Source organism: Muntiacus reevesi, chromosome 18, assembly GCF_963930625.1.
Source record: "Muntiacus reevesi chromosome 18, mMunRee1.1, whole genome shotgun sequence".
Classification (NCBI taxonomy): Eukaryota; Metazoa; Chordata; class Mammalia; order Artiodactyla; family Cervidae; genus Muntiacus; species Muntiacus reevesi.
This window is the reverse complement of record NC_089266.1, coordinates 47037848-47052580: the sequence shown is the minus strand read 5'-3', so window position 1 is coordinate 47052580 and position 14733 is coordinate 47037848. Positions and strand designations below refer to the sequence as shown.

The window sequence follows — 14733 nt, the reverse complement described above, 5'->3', positions numbered from 1 at the left end:
GAGAAGTTGAACTGCTTTATTACATTCTGCTTAGATGGAAAAATGTGAAGTTTTTTTACTGTCAGGTTTGTGAAAATGAAAACTTGCTAGTCCTAATGCGAGAGAAGGACCTGGACTGAGAGTCACCTCTTTCATGAGGGCTCCCGGGGCTTCCCTTGTGGTCCAGTCATTAAGACTCTGGGCTTCCAATGCAAGAGACACCAGTTCAGTCCTTGGTTGGGGAACCAAGATCCCACATGCCATGCGCCAGACAGACAAAAAGATCAACTCATGTGAGGGTTCCCATCTGGAATGTTCATTTTACTGAATGTGAAATGGAAATGCAAATAGGGAAGTAAACTGACATTTATTCACTGTTCCCTTTTGGTTTTAAGAGGAGGAAATTTGCCCTGATTTCTCTGACCCAAATTCCTTTTCTTACTTCTAAAGTAAAGCATTCTCGCACCCATGCTGACTGACCTCAAATATTTGGCTTGAGGCTCTGTAAGCCAACAGGAGGTTAGATTTCCATGAAAAGAGAGCAGATGTAAATTTGGGTTAGTTACTTACTTTAGGATTCTATGTTGGAAAAGCCCCTCAACACATTAGTCTCATCATAGCAGCAAAGCCAATTCCTTCTGCACAGTAATCCTTGTTCTGCTCTCCTAGACTGAGCCAAGTTATATTGTGACTCACTCATTGTCACTCTGTATCATCAAACCTTTTGCTGAAAAAGAAGCAGTCAACTACTGAGGCAGCAAGGTAATCAGTCAACTGGCAAGCAGGCCTGGTGTGCTGGTATTTAAACTATTTTGGAGAACATTAGTTTCAACTCTAAGTAATTTTATTGTTGATGTCTCACCATGAGTACTAGGATCCCACACTGGTATTTCCAAGACGCTGAGCAATGGGATCCTACCTGTCTTGACCACAAAGTGGAAGGTTGCTATTTTTTGTTCATCATTTAAAGCATACTTTACAGTCTCATTCAGACTGTTCTCTCAAGGTCTTGGTAGAAGGGGATGCCCAATCCTCTTTGTTGAGTCTTATGTCAGTCATAGTACATCGTTCCCTTTCTCTTTTTTTGTTAAATTGTGAGCTCCCTTTCAGTAGAGATTTTCTTTTCAGATGGGAGTCCTGATGGCCTTAAAGTTCAAAATTGTTGCAAAAGGGCCATTATTGCATTTGCTTCTGCCAGGTATCCTACGCTCTATCAGTTCTGGTCCAATTTTACACTAATTTACTGGTTTGGAGAATTCTGTACCTACACAGTATAAATTCAGGCCCTGGATTTTCCACAAGAGGCCACCCAGAACCCTGGTCAGAGAGAACTTTCTCCCATCACTTGCCTCTATGGATATCTGTTTCTAGCTCCCCTTTCACTGAGGGATTTGCCCTTCCAGGGGTCAGCTTTATGCAAAGCTCAGTTACAGTTCCCCATCTCAGGTCAGCCCAAGGTGGTCTCTTCTGTCCTTGTGAGCATTAAAACCCTCAACTTCCGGGCTTCTATCTGTATTTTATCTCTTCAGGTTGCTGTGGCTTCAATTTACATGCTTACTACTCTGTCTTCATGTTGCTTAAACCCCAGAAGGCTTATTTCAAAGAGAAATTCAAAGTGATGCAAATGAAATGAAACTCTAAGCTAGGACTTAAGCATTCTAAAAATTCAGTATTTTCAAGATGGAAAGGCTCTTGTAGACATGATAAAGTTCTGAGCTCCTCTAAGGTGATGTTACACTTAACCACATGCATATCATACAGATAACCCAACTATTTACAGCAGTGTGTTCAAAGATGTCCGCCACATAGCTTTCCTGAAATCTATTCTTACAACGGGCAAATTCCCTTTTATGACAGTATTAAGAAAAAAGTTTGTAAATAACACCTTGAAAAGTTTTTGTTTGTTGAGTTAAAAAAAATAAATAACTTTCTCTGTCAATGTATGACTTTTCTGTGTGCATGTTTTAACGAAAAAATAAGTCTTCTCCTCAGAGTTATTTCAAAATCTATTCCATGACTAAATCTGATATGAGAGGACTTGCTTTACATATAAATAAAATAAAACTGGCAAGATATCAACCTGTACACCCAGAGTTAAGTAAATGTCTAACCTGCAGGTTGTTCAGAGGCTCCATCTTCATGACGGGGCCCAAGGTGTTGAGGGGCAGGGAGACATCGATGCTCTGGTTTGGCATTAGCGGTGTATGGATGGCCAGAGGAGTGCTGGGAATGACACCAAAGCTAGGAGAGAAGGTGAAGAAATCCTAGAGGTTAATTAGGAGGCAGGATTTAGACCCATCTTTAGGCTTCAATGGCTTTTTACAAGGAAACATAATTTTTAACAAAATTAAATGGAAGGAACAGCAGGAGCTGAGGTGCCCAATTCTAATTTGCTGTAACACTGGTTACCACATAACCTCTGTTTTCCATGAAACAGATTAGAGGAAGGAGAAACATTCAGCAGCAGAGAACTGGTTAGGTAATGGCCTGATGCTAAAGTTTTCTTATGCTTATCATGCCACTAGAGGGGCAGGTTTGATAAACATCTTTTTTTATACATCTGTCTTTAGATAATCCTTGGGAGAATACCTGCCCTGCAAAGTACACTACTACTATTTCACTAGCCTGATAACCTGCCCAATCAGCCCAGAGGATGATTTATGGTAACTCACTTTCTTTTTTGTTCATTTACTTACATAGGATACAATCATTGGGAAAAAGCCACTCTAAGTAAAGCAGAATTGACTGGCTTAAATATTCAAAACAACACCCCAAAGGACAAAAGACAGGCTGTAGACTCAAATCTGGCCACTTTCTTAGCCTAAGGCAAGCAGTGAGTATCCACCACAGTTAGACATCTCACAGAAGCCTGCATGATAATAATATAAGAATAGTAAAGAGCTAGGAAAAGTCTGAGTTTGAAGTCACATAAAAACAAAAATGTATGAAGGAAGACTGAAAGGGAAAAGTTGGGCCACAGGTAAAACAAATGAACAACTTAATGATACAAATTTACATTGAATTTATGCTCTAATTAGCTTCAGGAAGAAAGATGAGACTATAATATAAAATAACTAGAGTTTTTTAGGCAGTATCAATTTCAAGAGTCACAGAACAGCAGGAGAAACATTTTCCTTTTCCTAGATAAACTATACTTTAGAGTCCCAAATGTAATAAATGATTTTGAGTAGACACATCAAATCATTTTGGTATTAACATCTATGGGTCAAAAACCATTCTGCCCTTTTGATCTTGTTCTCATGATTCATCTATGTGAAACACCATAGGGAATCTTAAAAAAAGGCTACCAGAACTAGTAAGTAAGTTTATCAAAGTTGCAAGATACAAGTTCAATATACAAAAATCAAATGTATTTCTATATACTAGCAACCGAAAGTTAAAACATGCTACTTACTGTAACATCAAAACTATGAAACACTTAAATGCAACAAAAGATGCATAAGATCTGTACATGAAAAATTATAAAATACTGTAGAGGGAAGTTAAAGATGTCCTACATAAATGGAGATATGCTATGCTGATGGATTAGAAGACTCAGTATTGTTTGTTGTCAGTTCTTCCCTAAACTGATCTATATATTCCCTATACTTTCCATCAAAATCCAAGCAGAAAAAAGACCTAGGCTTGCACAAAACAATTTCTGAAAAAGAACATAGTTGGAGGGTTTACACTATATGACTTCAAGATTTACTACAGAAAAAGATTTGACTTTGACTCTTACTTTACACCATCCTAGGCTTCCCAGGTGGCGCTAATGGTAAAAAATCCACCTGCCAATTCAAGAGATGAGGATTTCTGGGTCGGGAAGATCCCTTGGAGGAGTGCATGGCAACCTACTCCAGCACTCTTGCCTGGAAAATTCCACAGACAGAGAAGCCTGGTGGGCTACAATCCATGGGGCCGTGAAGAGTCGGACACAATTGGATATTGCACATTACACCATATTATCTCACCAAAATTATCTCAAAATGAATTATAAAGGTAAACATAAGAGCTTTATTGATTGCCATATCTATTACATTTTTTAAAATTGTATTAATAACTGTGGGTCAGGCAAAGATTTGATAAACAGAAAACAAAAAGCAAAAGACTTATAAAGGAAAAAATTGTAAAATAAACTGTGTTTAAATAAAAAATCTGTTCCTTGAAAAACACTAAGAAAGTAAAAGTAAGCTACAGACTGGGAGAAAATATTTGCAAGGCATATCTGAAAAGTACTTATAGCCAGAAAATATAAAAAACTTTACTACTTGATAACAGGACAAACAATTTTTTTAAAAAAGAAAAAGGAATGATCTGAGCAGATACTTCATCAAAGATATAAGATTAGTCAACAAGATTATGAAAAAAATGCTCAGTATCTGAGCAGATACTTCATCAAAGATATAAGATTAGTCAACAAGATTATGAAAAAAATGCTCAGTTAGTAGAGAGATATTACTATACATCTACAAGAATGGCTAGCATTGGTGAGAACATGGAACAGCGGGAACATCCATACTTATCATATGACCCAGCAATACCACTGATAGGTATTTACCCAGAAAAAATGAAAACACAGTTCTACACAAAGACTTATACATGAATATTCATAGGCGCTTTAGCCATGAAAGAAAAAACTGGAAACAACCCCCACTTCTACCAACTGGTGAAACTGTTAACAAATTGTGCTACAAGCATTACTGGGATAATACTCAACAATAAACAGACTGCTGAAACACCTCTAAGCCTTATGCTAAGTGAAAGAAATCTAATGCAAAAGACTCTATACTATGTAATTTCATTTACAAAACATTATAGAGAAGGTATGATTATACTGGCAGAGACAGAGCTACAAAAAACAAGAGAAGAGACAACATAGTAAAAACAGTTAAGAGACACAGAGAATAAAATAAGAAAAAGCAAATAAAATAAAACAGAAATGAAGAAAAAGATCACCACTACTCTTGAAGCACTCCAGTCAGAGGACCAAGTCTAAATCTAATTAAGCGTATAGACCAATTTACAGATATAATCAGCAAAATCGAGACTGTGGGAAATTCTACAGATAAAAGATCTAATTTCTTCTACAAATAAATTTCAAGGAAGAGAGAGGAGGAAAAGTCTATAGGTTAAAAGAGACTTAAGACACTTATCAATTAATTGGTATATATGGGGACCAATGGGATCCTGTTCAGATAAAACAAGTTGTACAACACTAGGGAATTGCAATAATCTGCTAATGATGTTAAAGAACTTAATAATATTAATGATATTAAATAATTTAATAATATTAAAGAATTTCTGAGTTTAATAATGGTGCTGTGGTTAATGGATTAAAAAAAAGTCATGAGATACATATTCCAATATTTATAGATAAGAAAATATTAGAGAGAAAAATAGTACATATAACAGACAAAGTCAATAAATACATAATTCTCCAAAGAAGAAAATCTAAACAATGGAACAGTACAAAAGGTTAAACACATAAACCCTGAAAACCTCCCAGAGATACAGGACTTCAAGGCACACACTGAAAGGGCACACCTCATTCCAGGAAACACTGACTAACACTGGTCAACACAGGGAGTATCCGAGAAAAATTACTGGACTTCAAAACTTTGGACAGCCAAACAGAATGATCAAATTACTTATAGATACAGGGAAAAACCATGCTGGCAAAGAACTTCTCCTCAGGAATATTAAATGAGAAACAACTCTGAAGTAAAACGAAGAGCTTGAGTCAAGAATTTTCAAGCATATAAGTCATGATTTTGAGCATGTAAGAATTCAAGGATTGTCGAGGCCTTGTTGAGGAACCTACTAGAAGACATACAAGAAATGACCATGGAAATGTAAGTAAAAGGACTGGCAGCAAGCACAAACTCAAGACGAAACAAAGATGAGGATAAAAGTGAAAGAATAAAATATAGAAATGACAACTGACAAAAATGAGAGGAAAAGGAGACAAGAAGGTGGAAAGTAGAAAAAGCTCTCATCTGTCATAACTCTCTTCCCTATTATGGCAGAGAATTCACTGCTAAAAGCAAACTGTCTGCCTGTATATGATTATTCAGTTAACAGGCAGACTGTCTTCCATATTTTTTACAGCAGCCAAAGTTCATTCATTTTTCTCATCAAAATGTGGGCTCTAGACACACACTGAAAGGGCACACCTTATTCCAGGAAAAAGTAACATTGGTCAACACTGGGAATATCCTAGAAAATCACTGGACTTGGACAGTCAAACAAAAGTTTATACAGTCCACAGAATTCTCCAGGCCAGAATACTGGAGTGGGTAGCCTTTCGCTTCTCCAGGGGATCTTCCCATCCCAGGGATTGAACCCAGGTTTCCCACATGGCAGGAGGATTATTTACCAGCTGAGCCACCAGGGAAGTCCAAGCTACAAACACTAGACACACATTTGAGACACGTATTTGTTTCATCACTCTAGCTTTAGTACTCAGAAATGTTTGGCACTCAGATGCAGAACTATTATTATTAACTGTATAAATGGGTTTCAACTAAAAGTGTTTTTTTGGTAAACTGTGTTAATAAAGACATACAAGTTCTAGAATCCTTTATGGCAGTAAGTCAGTCCTGGTTTCCTTATTCCATATGGACAACCTCCTCAGCAGAATTCCCTAGGGCCTCCAGAGTTAAAGCTGACCACTGAAGAGATATACAAGAGCCTTCGCTCAGTCTACACTGGGCATCCGCCAACACAAGAGTTTCTACCCACTGCTGAACGGAACACTCACTTGTTAGACATAAAGTACGCGGCCGTCTCAGGATTGAGCTGGGGAACTCAGATTTCTTACCTATTCTTGTTAAACTGAATTGCAAAGTCCGTCATGTGCTGCAGAGCTTTGTTGGTGAAGTTCATTTCCATATAGATGTGCCCTTGGCGGTGAGTAAATGTGCCTGAAATCTCCAGGCCTTTGGCCTTTACTGCAGGCAGCCAGACCTAAAACACAGCATAAAGCCCAATGAAATCAGACAGGCTTCATCTCACTGCTGTTTTTGAGTAAATAAAGATGAAATTAAGATTTCACTTTGTTAGGCAATTAAGGTGCTAAAATAAGCTTCATTTACAGGAGTTTCCCCTTCTTCTTCTGAATTTCCTTTTGAGCATGATATCAAGCAAGGCTGAGACTAGAAAGAAATTAACGACACTAACCTAAATCAGAACTCTAAAAGGGTGCGCTACGATGCCTGAAAACCAAGTCTGAGCAATGGCACTCTAGAATCCACATGCAATACCAACGGAAAAGGAGAGCAGAAGGAAAGTGAAGTAAAATGTTACGTCTTTTCCCCTCTGCTGTGAACTGATATACAGTTCAAATCACTAGATTGATCACTAGATTGATTTCAGTGCTGACAAGCAAGGCAATATTTCTAAACTAGAGAACAAAACCTAAACACTTAATATTTCCAATTGTAAGTCTAATTATAAAAATGGTTAATAAGGGTGCTATGGCACTTCATATTGCTAGGATTGAGGCCACCATTCATCTTCCTTGTAAATTCTCTAGAATAAGGGCCCCAACCTTGGACTTATTATTAGTGGGAGTAATGCAAATGTTAAACGTTAAATAATTCAGGTCCTGTCCACGAAGAAAGTGTTGTGTTACTTACAGCCTTAGGAGCCACATATCCACCAGGTGCCATGCCTATCCCCGTGGAGAGTTCAAACAGGTCATTCAGACCACTGCTGACCACAGCAGGAGTAGGGGAGGGAGCAAAGGTTGCAGGCACTGATGACGGGATGAAGGACTGTCCCACCTGCAGGGAATCAAAGGGAAGGGGAGCAGGGAGATCAGGAAGAACAGATTAACAGTCCTTAAAATGCTGCTATCTATTTTAATAGTTGCTGGTAAATCAGTAAGAACACACCATAATTACAATATTCTTAGGAGTCTAATTCATATATTCTTTGTCCTTTAAATCATCATGGTTATTTTTTCATCATTGAAAAGATACACACACTCTTTAGAAGTTCTATCAAGAGAGAGTAATCAGCAGGATCAGGAACACAGTAACCCAAGGTTTTTTCTATTTGTTTCCAATTTTAGCTTCCATGATTCTGTGCAAAAGGCCTTACAGTACCCCCAGGAAACTCTCCTGGGGGAGACAGATACTCACACTCCCCAATTCTTTTACGAGGGGAGTCTCACTTGGAGTCCAGCTGACTCTCAAGCTCTTTCTAGATGACAGAAGAGAATAAGGGTATTCTCTCGTCAAGATGGGAGGTTCCATTTCCTTTGGCTCTTTACCATCAGGAAGACAAAGAACTCTGTAGACACCAGAGCGCCAATCCCTAAAGACACCCCTACGGCACATGTGGTGTATGGCCCCAAAGATTCTAAGTAACCCTACACTACGGTCTACTCTTCTTATCACTGCTACAGAGGTTCTGGTGTGCAGGGCTAGACAGCAGCGGTGGCTGGTCTGAGAAGGTGCGCATAGCAAAGGCATCAAACAGGGGGCAGCGCATCCCATGGTGAGAAAAACCGAGGGCACTTACTGCCGGACTTCCTCCAATGCCCCCGCCAAGGTCACTGCCAAGCTGAAAGAGAGAAAGGAGAGAGAGGAGAGAAAGGTAGAGTTCATTTAGCTAAGTACTAGATGCCCATACAGAATGTGCAAATTGCTCTACCAAGTTTGCGGGGAACACATGCTATTCAACTTGACTCCCAAAGGCTAAAGAAATTCTAGATTGCAAAGAAATACATCCTAGGGGAACTAAGTAGGGGACATGATGATGGGTGGGAGTTTTCAGAAAACCTGGAAAGAAGATGGAGCTGGGACACCTCAGGGATGTTTCAGATCCAATCTTTCCACTGGGGTACACAGACACAAACCCAAACAGCATTTAAAGAATTTACATATTCCAAGAAGCTCTATCTCCAGGTAGTAATGTTTCGGATACATCTTATTTTTTAAAAGGAAATTGGAAGGGGGAAAAAGAAAATAAAAATGAAAATGTGCTATGAACTACAAAACTTGCTGCCTCACTGAGAAAGTAGGGGCCAAACCAGTAGTGAACTGAGATTTCAAGCTCCAAAAATTACAGCTGGAACAAGAGGGATTTTCAGTTTAGAACTTTGCTAAGAAAGCAACAGCTGGGTTAGGAAGATATCCTACCTGGGGAGGAAGTGGGAAGGCTTGCCATTTTTCAACTCTCTCTCACAGCCAGTACAATTAAGGAGAAGTGCTGTGATTTCTCTGAAGTAGATTATTTAAAAGGATGTTAGCTACTACAGAATTAGATTAACGTAATTAGCTTGGTGACAGGAAAATAATTCCACATGGTCTTAGCTCTGCCTCCCCCACCCCCAGGGCTCTGATATAATTCACCCTGAATTTCAGGACAAAAGTATTTAAAAGAACTGAAGCTGAAAACAGCTACCATGAAGAAACATAAAACACACATACATGCAACTAATGGTGCTGTTGAAAAGGCAAACGCCACTTTTTTTGTGTTACAATTTCACACTGCTGCTTCCCTAGTTCGCACTGTGTATCTAAAATTCATCTCTGAATTACCAAATGCCTTGTCTGCTTTACAAAACAGTTTCCTTTATTGTCATTTGGTGATAGAAACTTGGAGAGCTCGATGCTACGGATGTGTTTAAAAAAAACTGTACTATCTTCAGGATTTGAGAGAGAGGATTTATTATCTTCTCAGTGAAGAGATACATAAAACTGAGTTGTCAAATCTCAAAAATAATATATATATTGAAAAATAATGGGACTTATGACAACATTCTGTTTCCAGCATGGCAGGAAAAACAAAAAACACCCACCCAGGCAGGTGCTGCCTAACTGGCACAAATAAGCTTGCTCTGCACTAAGCTACAGAGCACTCCAAACCTCAGAGTCAACACTTCCAAAATCTGGTTTCTGAAGACTATATCATGGTTGGACCTGGGAGGAGAAATCACAGGATCAGACAGATGCAAAGGGCACCACAACCAAGACTCTGAGTAACTGGAAACATAACAGTAAACAGAAAGGACATGATACACAATCTGCCTTCTCCCTGTTTCCAGAACAGCACACATCCGGAGCATGAGAGTCCTTTCATTCAAACACACACTTACATAACGTTTGTTGGAGGAAAGGTACAATGGGGAATGTAAAGATGCCAGGTGATGAGGGGAATACATAGACGAACCTGATCCAGGCTTTGCAAACTAGCAGAAAAATAAAACACGAATGCAAAACCATACAGAACATGCTAACACAAAAAAAGCAAAGTTCTAGAGAGAAGAGCCTCCTTTTGGCTGAAGGATAATGAAAAGATGCTTGTGAAATTACAGAAAACAAAAATGGGAGAGGTTATTTATTTCTCAGAATGAACAAAGGTTAAAAAGTAGGAATAAAAGCATGATCAAGAAGAATGAGCAGTCTAATTAGATTTGAGCACAGGGTACATAGGTGTAAAAAAAAGAAAGAAGCCACAGAAAACAAATATGCAAAAGCAAGCTGCTTATGGAGGTCTTTAGTTTTCAATTTCTCCTTATGAAATCTGGAGGCTTCTTAGATTAAGAGTCAAACTTTCTAAGAGTATTAATAACGATCTCAATTTCGTTCTAATAATGATGGCTTTCAACCTTAAAGACAAAGTGGAATCAACCACCTTTGTATGTACAGTGTGGGGAGTTGTTCAGTTGCTAAGTCATGTCTGATTCTTTGTGATCCCATGGATTGTGGCACATCAGGGGAAGGGGACTTTTAAAACCACTAATGCCCAAGTCTCAGTTCTAGTCATAGTGATTTAATTGTTCTGAGGTGTAGCCTGGGCATCAGAATTTTAAAAAGTTGCCCTACTGATTCCAATGTACAGACAAGGTTGAAAACCACTGCCTTAGAGAATTAACTATTATCTGGAGTCAGACAAGAGTTATCAGTTTAGAAATTACTTTGGAGCTATCTCCTAAATTGAAAAGGAAGCTAGAACTTGAGCAGAAAGAAAAGCCCTTTCTAAGGAAGGCAATGATGCAGAATGTCTCATTTGTCCCAGTGCTGGTTTTGATCTGGTTTTATGACTTTCTGATGGGCTTACACATTCTCCCCACAGCCATTATCTTCCCTTCTGGGCTATCTCACAACTCAAGTTTGAAGGAGATGGAATTCTTTATGGACCTAGTTGGGACTTGATGGCAAGAAAGAAAAAACACACTGGAAGAGAAACAGCAATATTATCAAAGATGCTAAATTCAATAAAAGGTACTGAGAAAAGGCACTCAGTGGTGTTATTTCCAAAGGAAAAAAAGCCCATTTATAGCCCTTATTTTCCTAGATTTCATTCTTATTATATTTGAGCATTATATGAGTATTATCTTAGCTGGACAGGATCTAAAGGTACGCCCCTCCCCACCCCCCCTCACCGACCATGCTGCTTGTCAATTTTATTCAAAACCATATAAGAGAAACTGAAAAGCAATTCTGACACTCCTCCATTTATGTTCAGCTGATCAGATACACCTGAGCTGCAACTCAGATCTCTGGTCTTACAGAGACAGAATGCAAGGGGTATTAGAGACACATGGCCAGAAATAAAAAGGTTCACCTAACTGGGCTATGTCCACAGAGCACGAGTGAAGGACAATTTCAATATGCTTTCTAACTGGCAAAACTACAGCTTATTCAGACTTTGTTTGGCAGCCTTCCTGACTGAAAAGTTTCTGAGAGAGGCTGTCATCATCCTCTGAAAATATGACACAGGTGACAGAAGAGTGGCAGACAAGAGTAATAGGGAGCTGTCATCAAGGAGAGGAGCCAATTCCCCAATGAGGGCCTCTCCTATCTACAGTGACAAGCAGGTTGAGGCAGATATTAATTGGGGGGTAGGTAGGGGTGGGGCAGGGAGGCTAGAAAGCCAAAGTAAACAAAGCAAAGCAGTTGTCATGTTAGCCTGAACCAGCCCACTAATGTTTCAGTTCCGTTGCTGGTATTACCCTGAGTCAGACAAGATTCATCTGTTTGGTAATACTTTCTAATCAGGTCAGGTACAAAATCAATCAAACTGCACTTGTAAAAATTCAGTGACATCTGTTATCCAGTGAGCTAGGGGAGGTGAGTGAAAAGTAAGGTACAACTTTAATCTCAAATGCTGTACATGTTTTAAGTGGTCTTTTGGAGCTATTTCCCATTATTCCCAGGATTGCCTCAATGAGGCTGCTATTTTCTCCATGAAGGAAGTAATGTCAACTTGCTTCCCTGGTGGTTCAGGCAGTAAATAATTTGCCTGCAGTGAAGGAGGCCCAGTTTTATCCCTGGTTTGGAAATATCCCCCGGAGAAGGGAGTAACTACCCGCTCCAGTGTTCCTGCCTGGAGGATTCCATGGACAGGGGAGCCTGGTGAGCTACAGTCCACAGGGTCTCACAGAATCAAACATGTGAGCAACGAACACTTTTTTATAGACCAACTAAATCAGTATATAGGAAGATGAAGAAAGGAGAGGTACCAATTTCAAGAAAAGAATATTTTAAATGCTGCAAATTAAACAGAATTTCCCTAAAGGTCTGTAGTTGATACCCATGTCTAAAATTTCTGCTAGTGGTAAAGCTTCCCCAGGCTCTAATCTAAATCACATTAAATGGCACATTAACAGTAACACTAATACTGGCTACTGCCAAAGAGTGGGGTGCTTCAGCATGTCTGAATTAGTGCTGCAACAGCTCAGTTTATGTTGAACTACATAATAATGTATTGCTTCTCTGTTCATTCAGTAATTGGATGCAAAGCAGTGATTTCATGGTGACTTATTTTAAATTATGGGCTAAAGAGATATCAGCATGGATACAAGAGTTCTGCTCCAGAACCTGGTTGAGTCAAAAGTTTGAGAGCTGAGTTCGCATACCAAAAGGAAATTCCTTCATCCACTGGCAACATGCTTTAATAGCAGAAGTACAAAAAAAGAACTCAAGACTGAGGTTCTGTAAGGCAACAAGTCTGTCAGACTCTAAGAAAAGGAGAAGTCTTGACGTGGCCACCAGGTAGACTGAAAATAAAACAAAACAGAAAACCCCATAAATGTTCACAAAGACTGATCTGGGTTAGTCCCCTTGACAAGGTCCATCTGACCAGTCTAAAGTATGCTGTCTGCTTCTGAAACTATGGAGCTTTCTGAGAATCTGAAGACATTCTCTTAATAAGAGGTAGAGATCTTAAGCTCACACATTTCTTTGCTCCTTTCTGGAATTATTACCTCTTATTTGACACTTTCCAGAACTGATTTAATTGAAGAGAGTCTAAGAAATGTTTCAGGGCATACAGTTTACCGATAGCTCTGCTAGGCAGGAATCAAAATAAAATGATGTAAAAATAGTACATAATGATTCCCATCACAAACAAAACTTATACCAAAATCTTATTGGCATAAAAAATGGCAATCTGTGTTTTTCCTATTAGTTTCAGATTTTAGTAGGCACATACTATTTCCGAGGTAAAGTATGCAACTGTTAGGCTGCAAATTTTAATTTGATTTTTCACAAAGCTATTTAGAAAAGCACCATAAAATATAACTAATTGAACCAGTGAAAAGAATCTGGAACTGTGCCAAAGCTATTAGACAAACTCATGATGAGAACAGAACAGACGATGTAGAACAGCATAAAGGAGTTGAGACTATACAAAATCATCAGAAGACTCCTTAGCTTGAAGGGAAAAAAAAGTCTTGTATCAACAGAGAAAGAGGGTGACATAATAGATTATTTTCTGAGACGGGACAGGGGACAGATGTGACAAGAAGTTCCTAGAACGGCCACGTTCAACGTAGTAAAAGTCCACAGGAGCAGCTCTGCATCTGGCCTCATCTCCCTGTGCAGTAATTACTACCTGACTATGTACCTGTTCACAACTACATTCCCAATGCACAGAATAGAGCCCGACACAGAACAAGCACTCAAATACTCACTGAGTGACTGAGTGTTTCACTAGCCATGTAAGCAGCACTACTATTCCTCGGGAAGATAATTTTGAGATGAATCACTTCCCTGGTGAAAATGATCACAAAACAGATAGAGGGCTGACAAAATTGTTTCACTAGCTGCTGAGAGCACCGTTATCTCCATCAACACTGCCAAAACATATGAATAGAACCAATTAAGGGAAAAAAATGACCCCATCCCTTCTATTCCCAACCAAAGCCAAAGCTTTTTCTAGAATCTGAATGTATTGCCTGAGCGGTTTTGACTGTGAGTTTTCATCACAAGAATGCCCCATGCATCATTTTATTGCCTTCAAAGTACTTGCTTTATATCACAGCTCACCACCAAATAGCTGGGAACACAGGATTTTGTGGCTCTACTTGAAAGAGGGTAAGATTAAGCAATCTTAGTCCTTTTGCTGGGAGACAGATGTATAAACTTAGCTAATCCTTCTTCGCATTAATGAATATTTTTATTGTCTTTCTCAAACTTTCAAGTGCCCCCTAGTGGTAAACTAGCTCAAAGTCACATAGAGGGCACCTAGGAGGATATCACCGAAAGGCCAAGGGCAAGCAAGTCTTGTGTTTTATCTTAAAACATTCGCACAACTTTACATTCTAAGCCTTACTATGCTGTGTTTATGCTGCCTGCCGCAGAGGAAAACTTAACACTACAAGACGAGGAGCCAGGTTCATCCGCAGCTTTAGATCACCCTCTGCTCTGCTGTGTACTCCAGATTGGGAACTCCAGTTTGAGAAGGATCAAAGTGAAGTGAGACTGGACTCTATTATGGACGATGACAGTAACAAAC

General features: G+C 39.1%; 1 protein-coding gene across 3 annotated transcripts in view; it reads right to left on the bottom strand.

Moving 5' to 3' along the window:
- Nucleotides 1-14733, bottom strand: part of AP2B1 (adaptor related protein complex 2 subunit beta 1) — a 110299-nt gene that overhangs the window by 35926 nt on the left and 59640 nt on the right. For 2 of the 3 annotated variants that reach the window (XM_065908707.1, XM_065908708.1), the window contains exons 15-18: nucleotides 8509-8550; nucleotides 7620-7766; nucleotides 6803-6948; nucleotides 2091-2220 (exon numbers count right to left, since the gene is read on the bottom strand). In XM_065908707.1, the coding sequence (XP_065764779.1) occupies nucleotides 2091-2220; nucleotides 6803-6948; nucleotides 7620-7766; nucleotides 8509-8550 (465 nt within the window). The remainder of the gene's footprint in view (nucleotides 1-2090; nucleotides 2221-6802; nucleotides 6949-7619; nucleotides 7767-8508; nucleotides 8551-14733) is intronic. The other variant, XM_065908709.1, reaches the window with a different exon arrangement.